The following is a 13,535-nucleotide window of genomic DNA, read 5'->3' on the forward strand; positions in this document are numbered from 1 at the left end:
TCATGAACCGGGGACCAACTGCTTTACTTCCCCTACATCCCGGCGGCGCCGACTGGGATTGAACCCAGGCCTGCTGAGGTGAGAGGTAATCACGCTTACCACTACACCACCGGCGCCGCTAATTAGGGAGAGATGATTTCCATCAAATTAGGGACAGTTTGAATGTATGAAAAAATCAAAACCAGACTAGCATTTTGTATAAACGAAAACTTTGTATTTGCCTCAAGGTTCATGGGGGCAGTTAATTGCTTATCCTTCCTCTCTTCCCCTCCCCTTTCACTCCACTACTCTAGATATTTTATAATCTTTTCGAACTCGATGCGTACGTTTACGTACGCTTCTTTGTATCTTATAGCGAATTCGTTTATTATCGGGGTTGGAACCAGTTCCAACCCAGTGCGAAACCGAACTTTTTGTCAGTGCGAACCTCAACCTGAGCTGGGTTTTAAAAACAAACGAGCAAACTGACGTTTGTCAGAAAATAAGCAGACCCAATCTTGATACCCGATCCAGGTTGGAACTGAATAATAAACGAATTCGCCATTACAAATGCAAAACAAATTGGAAATGCTGTCAGCAACGTGAGGCTTTAGGTAGTGATAAACGTCGCTAGAACTATTCCACAGCCGCAGACAGTATATATGCAAGTCAAACGCGTACTCTTTTGTCTGTGGATTTGAGGACATAACTCAAAATCCCTCACCCACCAAGTGAGTTAGGTAAAGGAGTGCGCATTTGATTAGTATTTTCGCATTAAGTGGTTTGCGTAATATTTCCTTCTACCGTTTTCCGCGAAAAAAGCAATGGGTTACTGTGTCCTTAATGAATTAAAAGTTTTCCAGTAAATAATGGTGATATATTGTTGAAAAACATTGACTTCCGATTTATTTTTACTCAAGAAAAAAATAATGAGATGGAAATAAATAATAATTTTGCTCATAATATGACAATACTTTCCCCGCAAAAACAAAACGTGATGACGTCATGCTCGTTTGGCTACGCTAACTGACAGTTCGTACATTCTACTCCGCCTCCGCTTATCTATCGAATCTATAGTATCTATACGACGTGCGGATAAGCGGGGCTCGAATAAAAAATTGTTCAGATTAAAAACGGTCGATTCCCAACTAACAATTTTAGCTGCAGACTAGCTTATACAGCAAAAAATTGCCTTATGCAGCTAATTTTTGTCTTTATAAGCTGATTTGCAGCTAAAATTGTTTGTTGGGTTACCAGGAGTCAACGTTATTGAGTTACATAACATTTGGCTTAGCGATTTGGCTGTGATTTTGAAATGCAATTGGAAATAATATTTCTCGCGTAACATTTGAAAAGGGCCTATCGATCGATTATCTTCATCGACTTTCTCTTTGGTTTACCACGGCAACATAACTCGCTCCGCTCGCAGCACAGTTCAACAGAAGATGATGTTAGCTTGCACCTGAAACAACACTCTGAATGGGAAATTCATTTGCAGTCGGGTTATTCGCGAAAGATAAAATCGATGAAGAGAATCGATCAACAATGATAGACCCTTTTCTTTTAGGGAGAGAGTATTGCTTGCAGGGTTATGCATTTTCGAAAAAAAGAAAAGAAAATGAACTCTCCGCAGAATCGCTTCATTTCGAGCAATATCATTTTCGTGTAAGTCATCGTGTTTCTTGTTATCGAGTCACGATGAACATTCCTCTTTTCAAACATGACTGGACTATCACTTGTTTCGTTCGTCCATTGCTTAAGTTCATTTCATGTGAAGCAAAGACTTGTTTCAATTGACGCAATGAATGACTCGAAAACTGCTTCCTTCGTTTTTTCCACTTTCACTTCAATTTTGTGCTTATTCGACTTGTCACGACCTGACGACGCAGGCATCAAAATATAGTATCCGGATAATATCCACACAATATCGGTTGCCGATAGGGATGGCATCCGGATTATATGTAGTAATAATATATTATTTTATATTAAACGAAAATTAAAATGACGAGGCCATTCCGGAGCCCAAGATGGCAGCCATCGGGGTCAGGGAAAGTCTCAAATACCCTACCATACGAGTATTTTCGGAACGGGGACGACGCGAAGCTGCTGAAAATCGATATTCGACGTTATTTTGGAATCCAATATGGCGGCCATCGGGTTTCAGAAAAAGTGTCAAATACCCTACAATTGGGTATTTTCGGAACGGGGATGCCGCGTGGATGCTGAAAATCGATATCCGACGCCATTTAGGAATTCAAGATGGTGGCCATTGGTGTTATGAAGTGTCAAATACCCTAAGATATGGTTGTTTTCGGAACGGTAACAACGCGAACACAGACAAACAGACGTAACTCTTTGAAAACCTTGTTCTTGAAAACATAGTATCTCAAAACATATAACCACAGTAACGACATCTATCTGGCTTCTCGCGGAAAACAAGCTTGCTCGCTAACTCGTAAACAATATTGCATAAAAGTTCTATAGAATATATAGAAACGTCAAAGTGATCCGATGCCAGCGCTGCGGCGAGTAATTCGCGGAACTGATAATATTCAAATCAACCGTTAAATGCATGAACGAAGATACACAATGAAGAGTTACGTCTGTTTGTCTGTGACGCGAAGATGCCGAAAATCGATATCCGACGCTATGTTCGAATCCTACATGGGCCATCAGGATTCAGAAAGTTTCAACTATCCTACAATATGGGTATTTTCGGAACGGGGATGCCGAAAATCAATATTCAAGGCAATTTGGGATCCAAGATGGTGGTCATCAAGTTTCACAAAAAGTGTCAAACACCCTAAGATCTGAGTATTTTGGAGCGAGGACGACGCGTAGATACTGAAAATCGATATTCGATGCCATTTGTAGGCTATTTGACACTTCTTCTGAAATCAGAAGCCACCATCTTGAATTTCAAGATGGCGTCGGACATCGATTTCTTTCTTCTAGATGTCAGCCCGATTCCAAAAAATCCACATTGATCGGTATTTGACAGTATTTCACAGTTTTTCTGAACCAAATCCGCCATCTTGGATTTAAAGACGGCGTGACATCATTTTTCGGCATCTACGTCTCATCCCCATTATGAAAATAACCATATTTTAGGATATTTGACACTTTTCCGCAAATCGGAAGCCATCGTCTTTTTTTTAATTCTTTATTTAAGAGAAGCCGCCGTTTTGGATTACAAGATAGCGTCGGATATCAATTTCCGGCTTCTAGACGTTACCCTGATTCTAAAAAAACCGTTTGTATGGGTATTTGATAGAATTTACAACTTTTTCTCAAACCGGAAGCCGCCATATTGGATTTAAAAATGGTGTCGCATATCGATTTCCGACTTCATACCGATTACAAAAATACTAATATTGATGTGTATTTGACTGTATATCTATTTTTTCGTAAATCAGAATCTTTGATTTCAAAATGTCGTCGGATATCGATTTTCATCCTCTAGAGATCATCCCGATTCCCAAAATACCTTTATTGATAAGTATTTGACAGCAATTCCCACTTTTTCTTAAACTGGAAGCCACCATCTTGGATTTCAATTTTTGATCTCTAGGCGTCACTCCGATTAAAAAAAATACCCGTATTGATGGGTAAACAAACCACCCGACAATGATTAATTTGACATCCATGTGCACAGATCTCACAAAAGTCATAAAAACTGCACGAATTTGGATCGAACAGGTTCGCTTCAATGCATGCAAAAGTAAATTCATTTGACAATGAAAGAAGAAAGGAACACGAGTCAAGCCAAAACAAACAGCATGAAAACTGATCGAAAGTGGTTCTTTTGATGTTGACGGGGATCTGCTCGAAAAAAGACAGAATGACTTTCAATTGAAAGTGATGATTGACAGCTTCCTCGTCGCTTGACGATTTTCGATTGAAAATGACTTTGTGGGGCCCTGATTGCTTGCAACATTGATGGGACTTTGAAAATCATCGAGTTTGGGAAAATATTGAGCAAGCGAAACTTAAATGCATTTATATTCTAATAATATTGACGCTGATTTTTTGAGGATTCTTAAATTTTAAAATTCTTAAAATTTATTTTGATACTGAATTAGAGCTAGAGGGAAGGAATTTGACCCTCCTTGTCCCCCTTTGGATACGCCCATGCTTATACAAACATCATGTCTATCATTATCAAAGTATCTACTTCCTGAACTGCTTGCATAACAATAATGTATTTATTTATTTATTTAATAATTCATCTGACAAAGTTGTCTTAATGAATAAACCACAGACAAACAGACATAACTTTTCATTGTGTATCTTCGTTCACGCATTTAACGGTTGATTTGAATATTATCAGTTCCGCGAACCAAGGTTGCAAAGACTCATTTCAGCTAAAATAATGTTTTTTTGAAATAATAAAACCAAAAGATGGTATGATGGCATGTTTTACTTGTAACTAACAAGAAGAGGTTACAAAGTATGCGTTGGAAACATAAAACCTGTAAATTTTGCTTTCTATGAGTCACAATCAGCGATTTGCTGATCGCTGAGTGAGTGAGTGAGTGAGTGAGTGAGTTTGTGAAAAATCGCTGATTGTGACTCTCATGAAGTGAAATAAACAGGTTTAATATGTCAAACACATTCTTTGCAACCTCTTCTTGTATCCTACCTATTCAAAATTTGATCATGGCATCTAATTATTTAATAATTTAGAAAAACATTGTTTTAGCTGAAATGAGTCTTTGCAACATTGCCGCGAACTACTCGCTGCAGCGCTGGCATCGGATCACGTTGACGTTTCTATACATTCTATAGAACTTTTATGCAATATTGTTTGCGAGTTAGCAAGCAAGCTTGTTTTCCGCAAGAAGCCTGAAAGATGTCGCTACTGAGGTCCTATGTTTTGAGATACTATGTTTTCAAGAAAAACTTTTTCAAAGAGTTACGTCTGTTTGTCTGTGAATAAACTATTCGTTATCTTAAATAATGTTCAGTCTTTTTACTCTATTCACAAATGAAGGTGCGGACTCGACGGGTACAAACATACGAACCATTGCACAAATAGGCTGGTTGTAGCCATAGAGAGTGCGATGAAAGCTCGGTTGCATCAGGGATTGCTGACGTAACATCCTATCTGAAGCGCGGAAATCAAGCAGTGACAGAAGATGAGAGCAATCGATGTCACCGTTGAGTAAATTAGCTATAAATAAAGCCTGTTGTAGCTTACGTCTTTGATCAAGCATTTCAAGGTCAAGCAGACGGCATCTATCGGGATACGCTGGAAGGTTCAAAGGACCACACCACGGTAGGTTCCTGAGCGCAAGCCGTATGAATCTTTTTTGCACACGCTCAATTCTTAGGTTCCATGTTACGTCGCTTGGAGCCCATACAACTGAAGCATTTGCTAGGATCGGCCTTACGAGTGAACAATACAATGCTTTTAGACAGTGTGGATCCGTGAAATCCTTGGCAATCTTAGAGATGAAGCCTAGTTGACGATTGGCCTTGGAAATAATCGACGCATAATGGGAATGAAAGGAAAGCTTCGAGTCCAATACTACACCAAGATCCGTCACTTGATCCACTCTGCTAAGAACAGTATCATTGATGTGGTATTCATAAATTATCGGGTCTTTAGACCGATAGAAGGTAATCAGATGAAATTTCGCGACGCTGATGACAAGCTTGTTCGAACGAACATGTTAAGCAACCTTTGCAGGAGAAAGCAGTCCTCGATGCAGCGTACCAACAACCGGTGGAAACTAACGATTTTAAATTGGCTCACTACTTGACTAGCCTATTGGTCCCAAGTACATCGATGAACGTACCCCATTAGAGTGATGCAAAATTTGAAATTTTCGCTCCACAATACTTAAACGATTCCAAATCGGATCCTGACTAACCTCTCAAAATTTGAACCCATTTGGTGAGAAACTGAGATGGCACAAACCATTTGAAGTTTGTATGGGAATTACTATGGTAAAACCAAGATTTTTGTTCATGTCTATCTAATAATTCACCATATCGGTCTGCTTCAAAAGCTTTCAATTTTACTTGTAGGAAATTTTCTCAGCTACAACTTTGCTCAAGACCACTTTTTGATTGAATGCAAGGATCGAAAGTTATTAATGGTTCAATGCACTGATGTCTTATGATCATGCTCAATCAACTGCTCAGCAGGCAACATTGGTGTTTCTGGGGCGTTGAATAGGACACAAAAATTATGGCTACTATGTCACACTGCAAAATACAGTGTTGCCTACAGAGCAGCTGCTTGATCATGTCATAAGTTTACCAATCTCTTAAATAATTAATAACTATTTCCTGTCTTGTTTAACATAGAAACGATCTTTAGCAAAGTTGTAGCTGAGAAAATTTTCTATAAGAATAGCTATCGAGCTGTTTTGCTGCTCAATATGGAAAAAGACTAGAAGGTAATGAACAAAAAGTTGAGATTTCCCATAGTAATTTACATGTAAACTTCAAATGGTTTGTGCGAAGTCTGTTTCTAACCAAATGAGTTGTAACTTTTGGAGGCTAATCACGACCCGATTTGAAACCATTTAAGCACTGTGGAGCAAAAAAGTCAAATTTTGCATCAGTCTAGTACCCCATTCTAGTTGAAATTCTAGTACTACGCAATGTTTGTTTTGATTCGCTATGAAAGTTTGACAGATAAAATGAGGGGTTCGTGGATTTTCCTATGATTCGAGGGGTGCATCGATTAGCTTGGGACCGAAGAAAGTATCAGAGCTGATCCAAAAAGTTGAGCACGTTTCTTCGGGTCTTAGAGTTACCTCTATGATACCACCACATAGATTTTTAGATCATCAGCATATACGTACGAGCTTGCACTTGTGAATATTCTGTATTAAAGGTTTATTAAAAAAAAATCTTTTCGTTTTCGGTAGTTTTTTTTATCCAACTAATGATAATGCTCGATTTTGCTTCGCGAATCCCAATTACAAAGAAAGCAAACGAATTTAGGATAACCGCCCTTTGCAATAAGTTTACAACTTTCAGGTTACAGCAAATCTTCCATTTATGTTGATCAAATTTGATTTCTTTCAATATTTTGCTCAATGTTTCATACGATTCCTTCATATTTGTGCCAAATGCCAACGGAATGGACAAATCCTACTAGACATAGAATTAAGTGAACTTTGTTACAAACAAAGAACAATGTATTATCGGCTCTGTAAAGCTAACGCGATTGAGTCTTACAAATAAACGAACTACACAGCAAAAAAAAAATGTAATTTCGATCAATGTAATTCAAGCTGATGTATGAAATAATGATGTAATAGCAAAAAGCAGATACAATATTACATCAATGGATGTAATTTTGTTCGCAAAATCGATGTACATCGTACAACGTTATATTACACAACCGATGGATTGACCTGGTTGCAGCAGTTTGGATGTAATATTCAACAACTTTTTTTTCTGTGTAGATAAAAAAAAGGAGTCCAATAAAGAGTGAAGCCCGAAGTACCAATCAAATGGCGTACCAACTGTCAAATGGCGTACCAAACGAGCAAAGTAAATAAACAGTATTGTTTCCAGAGTCGATGGAATTTTAATAAAACACATATTTTCGCTTCGTTTAGTGATTTTTTTCCGAGATCATGACTGATGTCATTGATAAATTACAGCAACCATTTTGTTGAAATTGTTTCATGTACTATTGATGATATTATCAACCAGAAGCTTCGAATTATCGAGCATTATGCTGATGTTGTTTTTAGTGTGTTTTGTGATGTGAACTGTCACTTTCTTGAGCACCTGCTTTTGTGATTGTTGCATGTTCAAACTCTGAAAGCAACGATATTTCCCCGGAGATTTGGCAACAGAATTGATGGTCAATCGTGACCTCGGACCAAACCCAAGACCAAACGATAGGTCCCATCGATGTTGATCTTCACCGGATGCCTGAGATTGGGGAAGAGGTAGTGATGAAAATCAGTAATGACCTTGTAGATATCCGAGAATTCCCAGTCGTGACATATGCATTTCCGCACTTCCTACAATTTGTGTAATGCGCTATATTATCCCCTCAAAAGCACAGCTGCCACAAAATATACAACAACGAAACTGGAGCTTCACATTTGATGCAGCTCCCTGTTTGGGAGTTCCAATTTCATGAGTGATATCACAACTGTTTCCGAAACTCCGCTCTAGAACACTTGAAATGATAGAGTATCTCAGCCATCATCAGGCATTTTTTTTTACAGATTTATCAACCAACAATAGTGAAGGATGTAATGACCTCATGCAAACTGAAGCACGCCTACGCAAACCAATTCCACCATCGGATAGGAGAGAATTTTCCCTACCCAACGGTGTTGTTGATTTGGCAAGGTGAACTTCGACTTCTGAGAAAAGAGCATTGCAAGATTTGATTTCAAAAACTAATCCACCTTTTTGAATTGTTGGTTGAGATTTCACGACGTTCCTTTCTTATAAACAAAGAGCTGTCATCGTTACCTGTCATGATACTTATAGAGATGTGACCGATAAAAACCGATATTAGATGTTTTTACAGATTTAAGCACGATTATATCGGATGAATCCGATAAAATGGATTTCTCCGACTATAAATCAATAAATCAAACTTTAGAGTGATTTTTAGCAAAATTTTAATAAATCTCGATGCTGCTTGTTAGCAACGTTATTTTTTCTCTTTGCGGGACTCTTTATTAACATCGACTCTGCCTCGATCAACGTTAAAGCGTTGAAGCTTTTTCTTCCAACATCGACAAACCAAACTGTCAGAACTGAACACGTAACCGACGCCCACGAATGCACGTCTGTTTGACACAAGCTTGGTAGCAACCGCTGCTGATGTAGGAGGGAGGGAGCGAGATAAGACCTAAGCTGGGCTTACTTGTTTACCCGGCGTATTAATGCATCTACACATATGCAACCGTATCAGATTGTTAAGCGGAAACCAAAATCGCAACTTATCCGTGCTTAACAGTATCATCATTTCTGGTTGTGCAGTGTATACGACGAGTACGTGTCGCAGAAAAATGGAGCTTAAGCGGGACGAAATGCTACTGCTGTTTGACGTCGATGGAACCCTGACGAAACCTCGGCTGGCGATCGACGACGACTTCAAGGATTTTTTGTACAAAGAAGTTCAACCAAAGGCCACCATCGGACTTGTCGGGGGGTCCGATCTGGATAAGATGTACGAACAGCTGAATGGGCGGGAGATAATGGGAAATTTTGACTTCGTCTATCCGGAAAATGGACTGGTACAGTACGCAAAAGGAGTGGAGGTCGGACGAGTTTCGATAGCGCAACATTTAGGGGAAGATGTGTTGAAAAGTTTTATAAACTTTGTTTTGAAGTATCTGTCGGAGTTGGAGCTGCCAATTAAGAGAGGGACTTTCATCGAGTTCAGAAGTGGAATGATAAACGTTAGTCCTATTGGAAGGAACTGTTCGACACAGGAGAGAAAGGACTTCTTCGAGTATGACAATAAAAATCAAATTAGACAGCAGATGATCGATGTGCTGAAGAAAGAGTTCAGTGGAGTGGATTTGACTTACAGCATCGGAGGACAGATCAGCTTCGACGTGTATCCCAACGGGTGGGATAAGACATACTGCTTAAGACATGCAACCAAGGACACCAACTTCAAGGAAATCCACTTTTTTGGAGATAAGACTGATCCAGGTGGCAACGACTACGAAATCTACAGCGACCCTAGAACGATTGGACACAAAGTGTCCTCGCCCGAGGATACCCAACGTCAATTGAAAGAATTACTTAAAATCTAATGCTACCGCAGTGCCAAACGTATGATTCCATCATTATTTATTGTAAATACAGGCCTCCGTTTTAAAAACATTGAAAGATTGTTTCCCTGAGCTTTCAGCCTACCTGCGTTTCATAAAAAAAATAAATGCACTTTCGTATCACATAGCCGTTTCTTCAATGTAACTGAAAATAATAATCTCCTATTACTCCCCGATGAATTTTGGCTTCCGCTTCTCCATGAATGCCTTCAACCCTTCCAGGCGGTCCTTAGTTGGAATAACCTGTGCGTAGCATGCTTCCTCAATGGCACAACCCGTTGTCAGATCAACCTGAAGGCCCTTATCAATGGCCTTCTTAGCCATCCGAACTCCGATCGGCCCATTCGGAACAATCTCCATAGCCAGCTGCAAGGCCTTCTGGAAGGCAGCATCTCCATCTTCGTTGGACTTCACCGCGTGGTTAACTATACCCAAATTCTTTGCCTCCTCTCCCGTAATCTGCCTGGCGGTGAAGATCAGCTCCTTAGCAATCGCCGGATTCAGGATCCGCGGAAGACGCTGAGTTCCGCCAGCTCCGGGGATGATTCCCAGCTTGGTCTCTACCAAACCCAGCATGACATTGCTCGTCACAACTCGCATATCGCAAGCCAATGCCATTTCTAAACCTCCCCCTAGAGCGGGACCGTCAATGGCAGCAATAACCGGTGCTGGCAGCTGCTCGATGTTGGTCATCATCAGTCGCAACTTGGATACGAACCGACCGACATCCTGAACGGACATGGTGGCCCGTTCCTTCAGATCGGCTCCAGCGCAGAAGATTCCTGGCACCAAACTGCGCAAAATGACCACCCGAACGTTCTTGTCGTGGGCCAGCACCTCGATCGAATCCAGCAGGTTCTTCACCAGCGATCGACTGAAGGAGTTTCGAGCCTTCGGACGGTTCAGTCCCAGAACGGCGATGCCTTGCTTATCATCTTCGGTGAGGTAGGTGAGCTATGGGGAACGGGACGTAATTGAGTTTAGGACTGCTTGTATCTGGAAGTTTGGACATGGTTGAGTTACCTGTAGTTCCTGTCCACCGGTGGAGTCCGTCGTAGCGAAGCATTGCTTCGTGGTTGACAGAGATCGGATGGTGCTTCTGGCAAATGTGGGAGCTTGTGGTAGCGATGTGAGGGTTTTGGCGAATTTCAACAACATTTTCGACACAATTTTGACTACGACGAAGTTACTTAATGCGTGATTCTTGCTAAACAGTGCCGAACTTACATAAGTTGAGCTTGGTAACACTGGTAAAGCTGTGGTTTGTTTTTGTTGTGCAATTTACGATGAATGGTAGACTAGTATAATGACACGAACCACTAATGTTCGAATATAAATTTAAATTTTATTAAAATCGATCAAAAAGTTTACATTCGTTCAATTTTCAAAGCTCAATTGCAGCAGTTTCGCGGAGCCATAATTTAGGTTATAATTTACAAAAACGTATTAAAGCTTAATTTAGTAAGTGCTGGGGAACTTTAATGTTGTTGTACGCGGTAAACGTGATTCGGTGCTGTCAAGGTGTTCCGTCTAGATAGTGCTGGAATAAGGGCGTAACAAATTTTGTAAACAATAACTTCTTTCGATGATTTCTAATTTAAAGCACGCTCACGCAAACCAACATACCCACCGGGTAGGAGAAGTCTTCTTGATTTGCGTGGGCGAACTGTCTTTCTAGAAATCATTTAGAGAAGTCATTGTTTACAAAAGCTGTTACGCCTAATTCCAGCTCTACCTAGAATTATTGACGGTTGAATACCTAAAACCACAACAGGATGTTTGAACCAACATAGAATGCTCTCATCAAGTTTTCACCGATTACATATACACTAATGCACCCCTTCTAACTCATTTCTTGCATAAGCAACTGGGGTGCACAATAATAATTGTAATTATTGCAAATTAAACTAACCCACTATGCCAAACCATTCCATTCTGACTGGCACCCTTACTGACACAAATGAAGCAATATGTGTCATTTTCCCACATAACCATCAAAACATAAACAAACAAAATAAATTCAAGCAACTAGCTCCTCTATACTCATATGTTTTTAATTGTAATTCAATCAGTACATATTTTGAAGTATTGTATGTTCTAGAACAAGCTGGCAAAATTGGCATCTATGGAAAATGGTTGCAGTTTCTGTGCTGAAACAGACAACCGTGACACGGTACCTGTGCAAAATAGTTCCTTCGAAGAACCGTCCGTTCCAATACTGACGATGGTAGAGAAACACTTTTGGTTCACGGTAAGATTCAACCAATCACATTTCAGAATACCGTTACTTATCAAGATTTTTTTTTTCATTTTCAGTCCGAAGAATTGCAAACCTTCCACATTTGTTGCCCATGCCGGAACAAGCTACTGGAATTCCATCTATTCTACAGTCAAGTTGAGAAACTCTATGCTACGGATTCTCAATTGGACGACGGTCCAACTGAAATTAAATTCGCTTCGAGTGAGAATGGAAGCGATGATGCCAACTCTGAAACCCACGAAAGCGTGATTGAAGAGGAAGTACTTCTAGAAGACGATTTCGACGGAGATAACGAAAGCTGCAAGCTTGAAGAAATTCAGCACGACAACGGACAAGAGCCGGACGATGTTTTGGAAGATTTGGAAGATGATGAAGCCAAGGAACCAACGAACGCAAGCCAACGCTTACTGCCGGTTACCGACGAGGACATCCTCCTATACTGCCAAATGAAGTGTCACACCTGCATGGAACAATTCGACAGTTTCACCATGCTCAAGGACCACTACCAGCTAGTTCACGGTGAAAAAGGTTACGCCTTTTGTTGCAACTGCCGGTTCGAGGAGCTGAAAGGACTTCGCGAGCACATTCGAGTTCACATGAATCCGGCCAGTTTTCGATGCGAACAATGTCAGAAAAATCTCGGTTCCAAGCGTAGTCTAACCCGGCACCAGTTGGCAGTTCATCTATCCGATGAGGTCAAGCCTTTTCAGTGTGAATCATGCTCGAAAAAATTCGCCAAACAGTACCAGCTGAACGCGCACATGATACAGCACAAGGAACGGAAAGAGTTTCAGTGTTCCAAGTGCCAGAAGCGGTTCGCCACCAATGGGAAACTGCAGTTTCACATCCGAAGTATACACGACCGGGTAAACGAAATGATGTGCGATATCTGTTCCAAGATGCTGAAGAGTAAGAGTGCCTTTCAGGTGCACCGTGCAGAGCACTTCAACACGACCAGGGTACAGTGTTCGACCTGCGATAAGTGGATGAAAAACGAAGATACGTTGCGGAAGCACCTGATTCGGCATCAGGAGGAATCGATAGTGATCAAGTGCGAATTTTGCGGCAAGCAGTCGCCAAACTATCACGCTCTCAAGAAGCATGTCCGAGATCAGCATACGCTAGAACGGACACATCAGTGTACGGTTTGCGAGAAGGCTTTCAAGCGAGCGTTGGCTTTAAAGGAACACATGGCTATTCACACCGGGCAATTGCTGTATTCATGCGATTACTGCGGAAAGGCTTTCAATTCTTCAGCTAACCTGTGCTCGCACCGAAAGAAGAAACATCCCGCCGAATGGAAGGCGCAACAGATGCAGAGATCGCAGCCGAAGGTCGGCACTTAGCGAAATAAAATGTTTCTCTTTACTACGAATTTGGCTATGTGTATCTTTTCTCGTGAACCCACCGTTCGATCTGCGCAGAACCATACAAATTTGTCACTTTTCCGAGCAGTATCTGTCATCGAAACCGTACAACGTCGCATTTTTTTCTAATAAGAAAAAAAGCGAAAGTTT

The 13,535-nt window shown here is 40.6% G+C and overlaps 3 protein-coding genes across 3 annotated transcripts; 2 read left to right on the top strand and 1 right to left on the bottom strand.

Moving 5' to 3' along the window:
* Positions 1-8,862: 8,862 nt before the first annotated feature.
* Positions 8,863-9,740, top strand: Pmm2 (phosphomannomutase). The gene has a single exon (XM_065222236.1). It carries the CDS (start codon positions 8,985-8,987, stop codon positions 9,738-9,740), a length of 756 nt encoding a protein of 251 aa, XP_065078308.1. The 5' UTR covers positions 8,863-8,984.
* Positions 9,741-9,760: 20 nt separating this feature from the next.
* On the bottom strand, positions 9,761-11,007 carry LOC135701439 (enoyl-CoA hydratase domain-containing protein 2, mitochondrial). Its single transcript, XM_065222235.1, has 2 exons — positions 10,782-11,007; positions 9,761-10,712 (listed from the first exon to the last, which is right to left on the bottom strand). Exons 1-2 carry the CDS (start codon positions 10,914-10,916, stop codon positions 9,924-9,926), a joined length of 924 nt encoding a protein of 307 aa, XP_065078307.1. The 5' UTR covers positions 10,917-11,007; the 3' UTR covers positions 9,761-9,923.
* Positions 11,008-11,782: 775 nt separating this feature from the next.
* Positions 11,783-13,364, top strand: LOC135701441 (transcription factor grauzone-like). The gene is made up of 2 exons (XM_065222237.1): positions 11,783-12,009; positions 12,075-13,364. The coding sequence occupies exons 1-2, from the start codon at positions 11,884-11,886 to the stop codon at positions 13,362-13,364; spliced, it is 1,416 nt and encodes a 471-aa protein (XP_065078309.1). The 5' UTR covers positions 11,783-11,883.
* The last annotated feature ends 171 nt before the right edge of the window (positions 13,365-13,535 follow it).

The sequence above is a fragment of the Ochlerotatus camptorhynchus genome, unplaced genomic scaffold, assembly GCF_037179485.1.
Source record: "Ochlerotatus camptorhynchus isolate MF236.1 unplaced genomic scaffold, CSIRO-AGI_Acam_v1.1 ptg000162l, whole genome shotgun sequence".
In the NCBI taxonomy this organism is placed as follows: domain Eukaryota; kingdom Metazoa; phylum Arthropoda; class Insecta; order Diptera; family Culicidae; genus Ochlerotatus; species Ochlerotatus camptorhynchus.

Bases quoted from the DNA above. Each gene is read 5' to 3' on its own strand.
- Pmm2 (XM_065222236.1), top strand. From the start codon at position 8,985: ATGGAGCTTAAGCGGGACGAAATGCTACTGCTGTTTGACGTCGATGGA.
- LOC135701439 (XM_065222235.1), bottom strand. From the start codon at position 10,916: ATGTTGTTGAAATTCGCCAAAACCCTCACATCGCTACCACAAGCTCCC. The intron at 10,713-10,781 runs GTAACTCAACCA...CGTTCCCCATAG, and splicing joins CCGGTGGACAGGAACTACAG to CTCACCTACCTCACCGAAGA.
- LOC135701441 (XM_065222237.1), top strand. From the start codon at position 11,884: ATGGAAAATGGTTGCAGTTTCTGTGCTGAAACAGACAACCGTGACACG. The intron at 12,010-12,074 runs GTAAGATTCAAC...TTTCATTTTCAG, and splicing joins AGAAACACTTTTGGTTCACG to TCCGAAGAATTGCAAACCTT.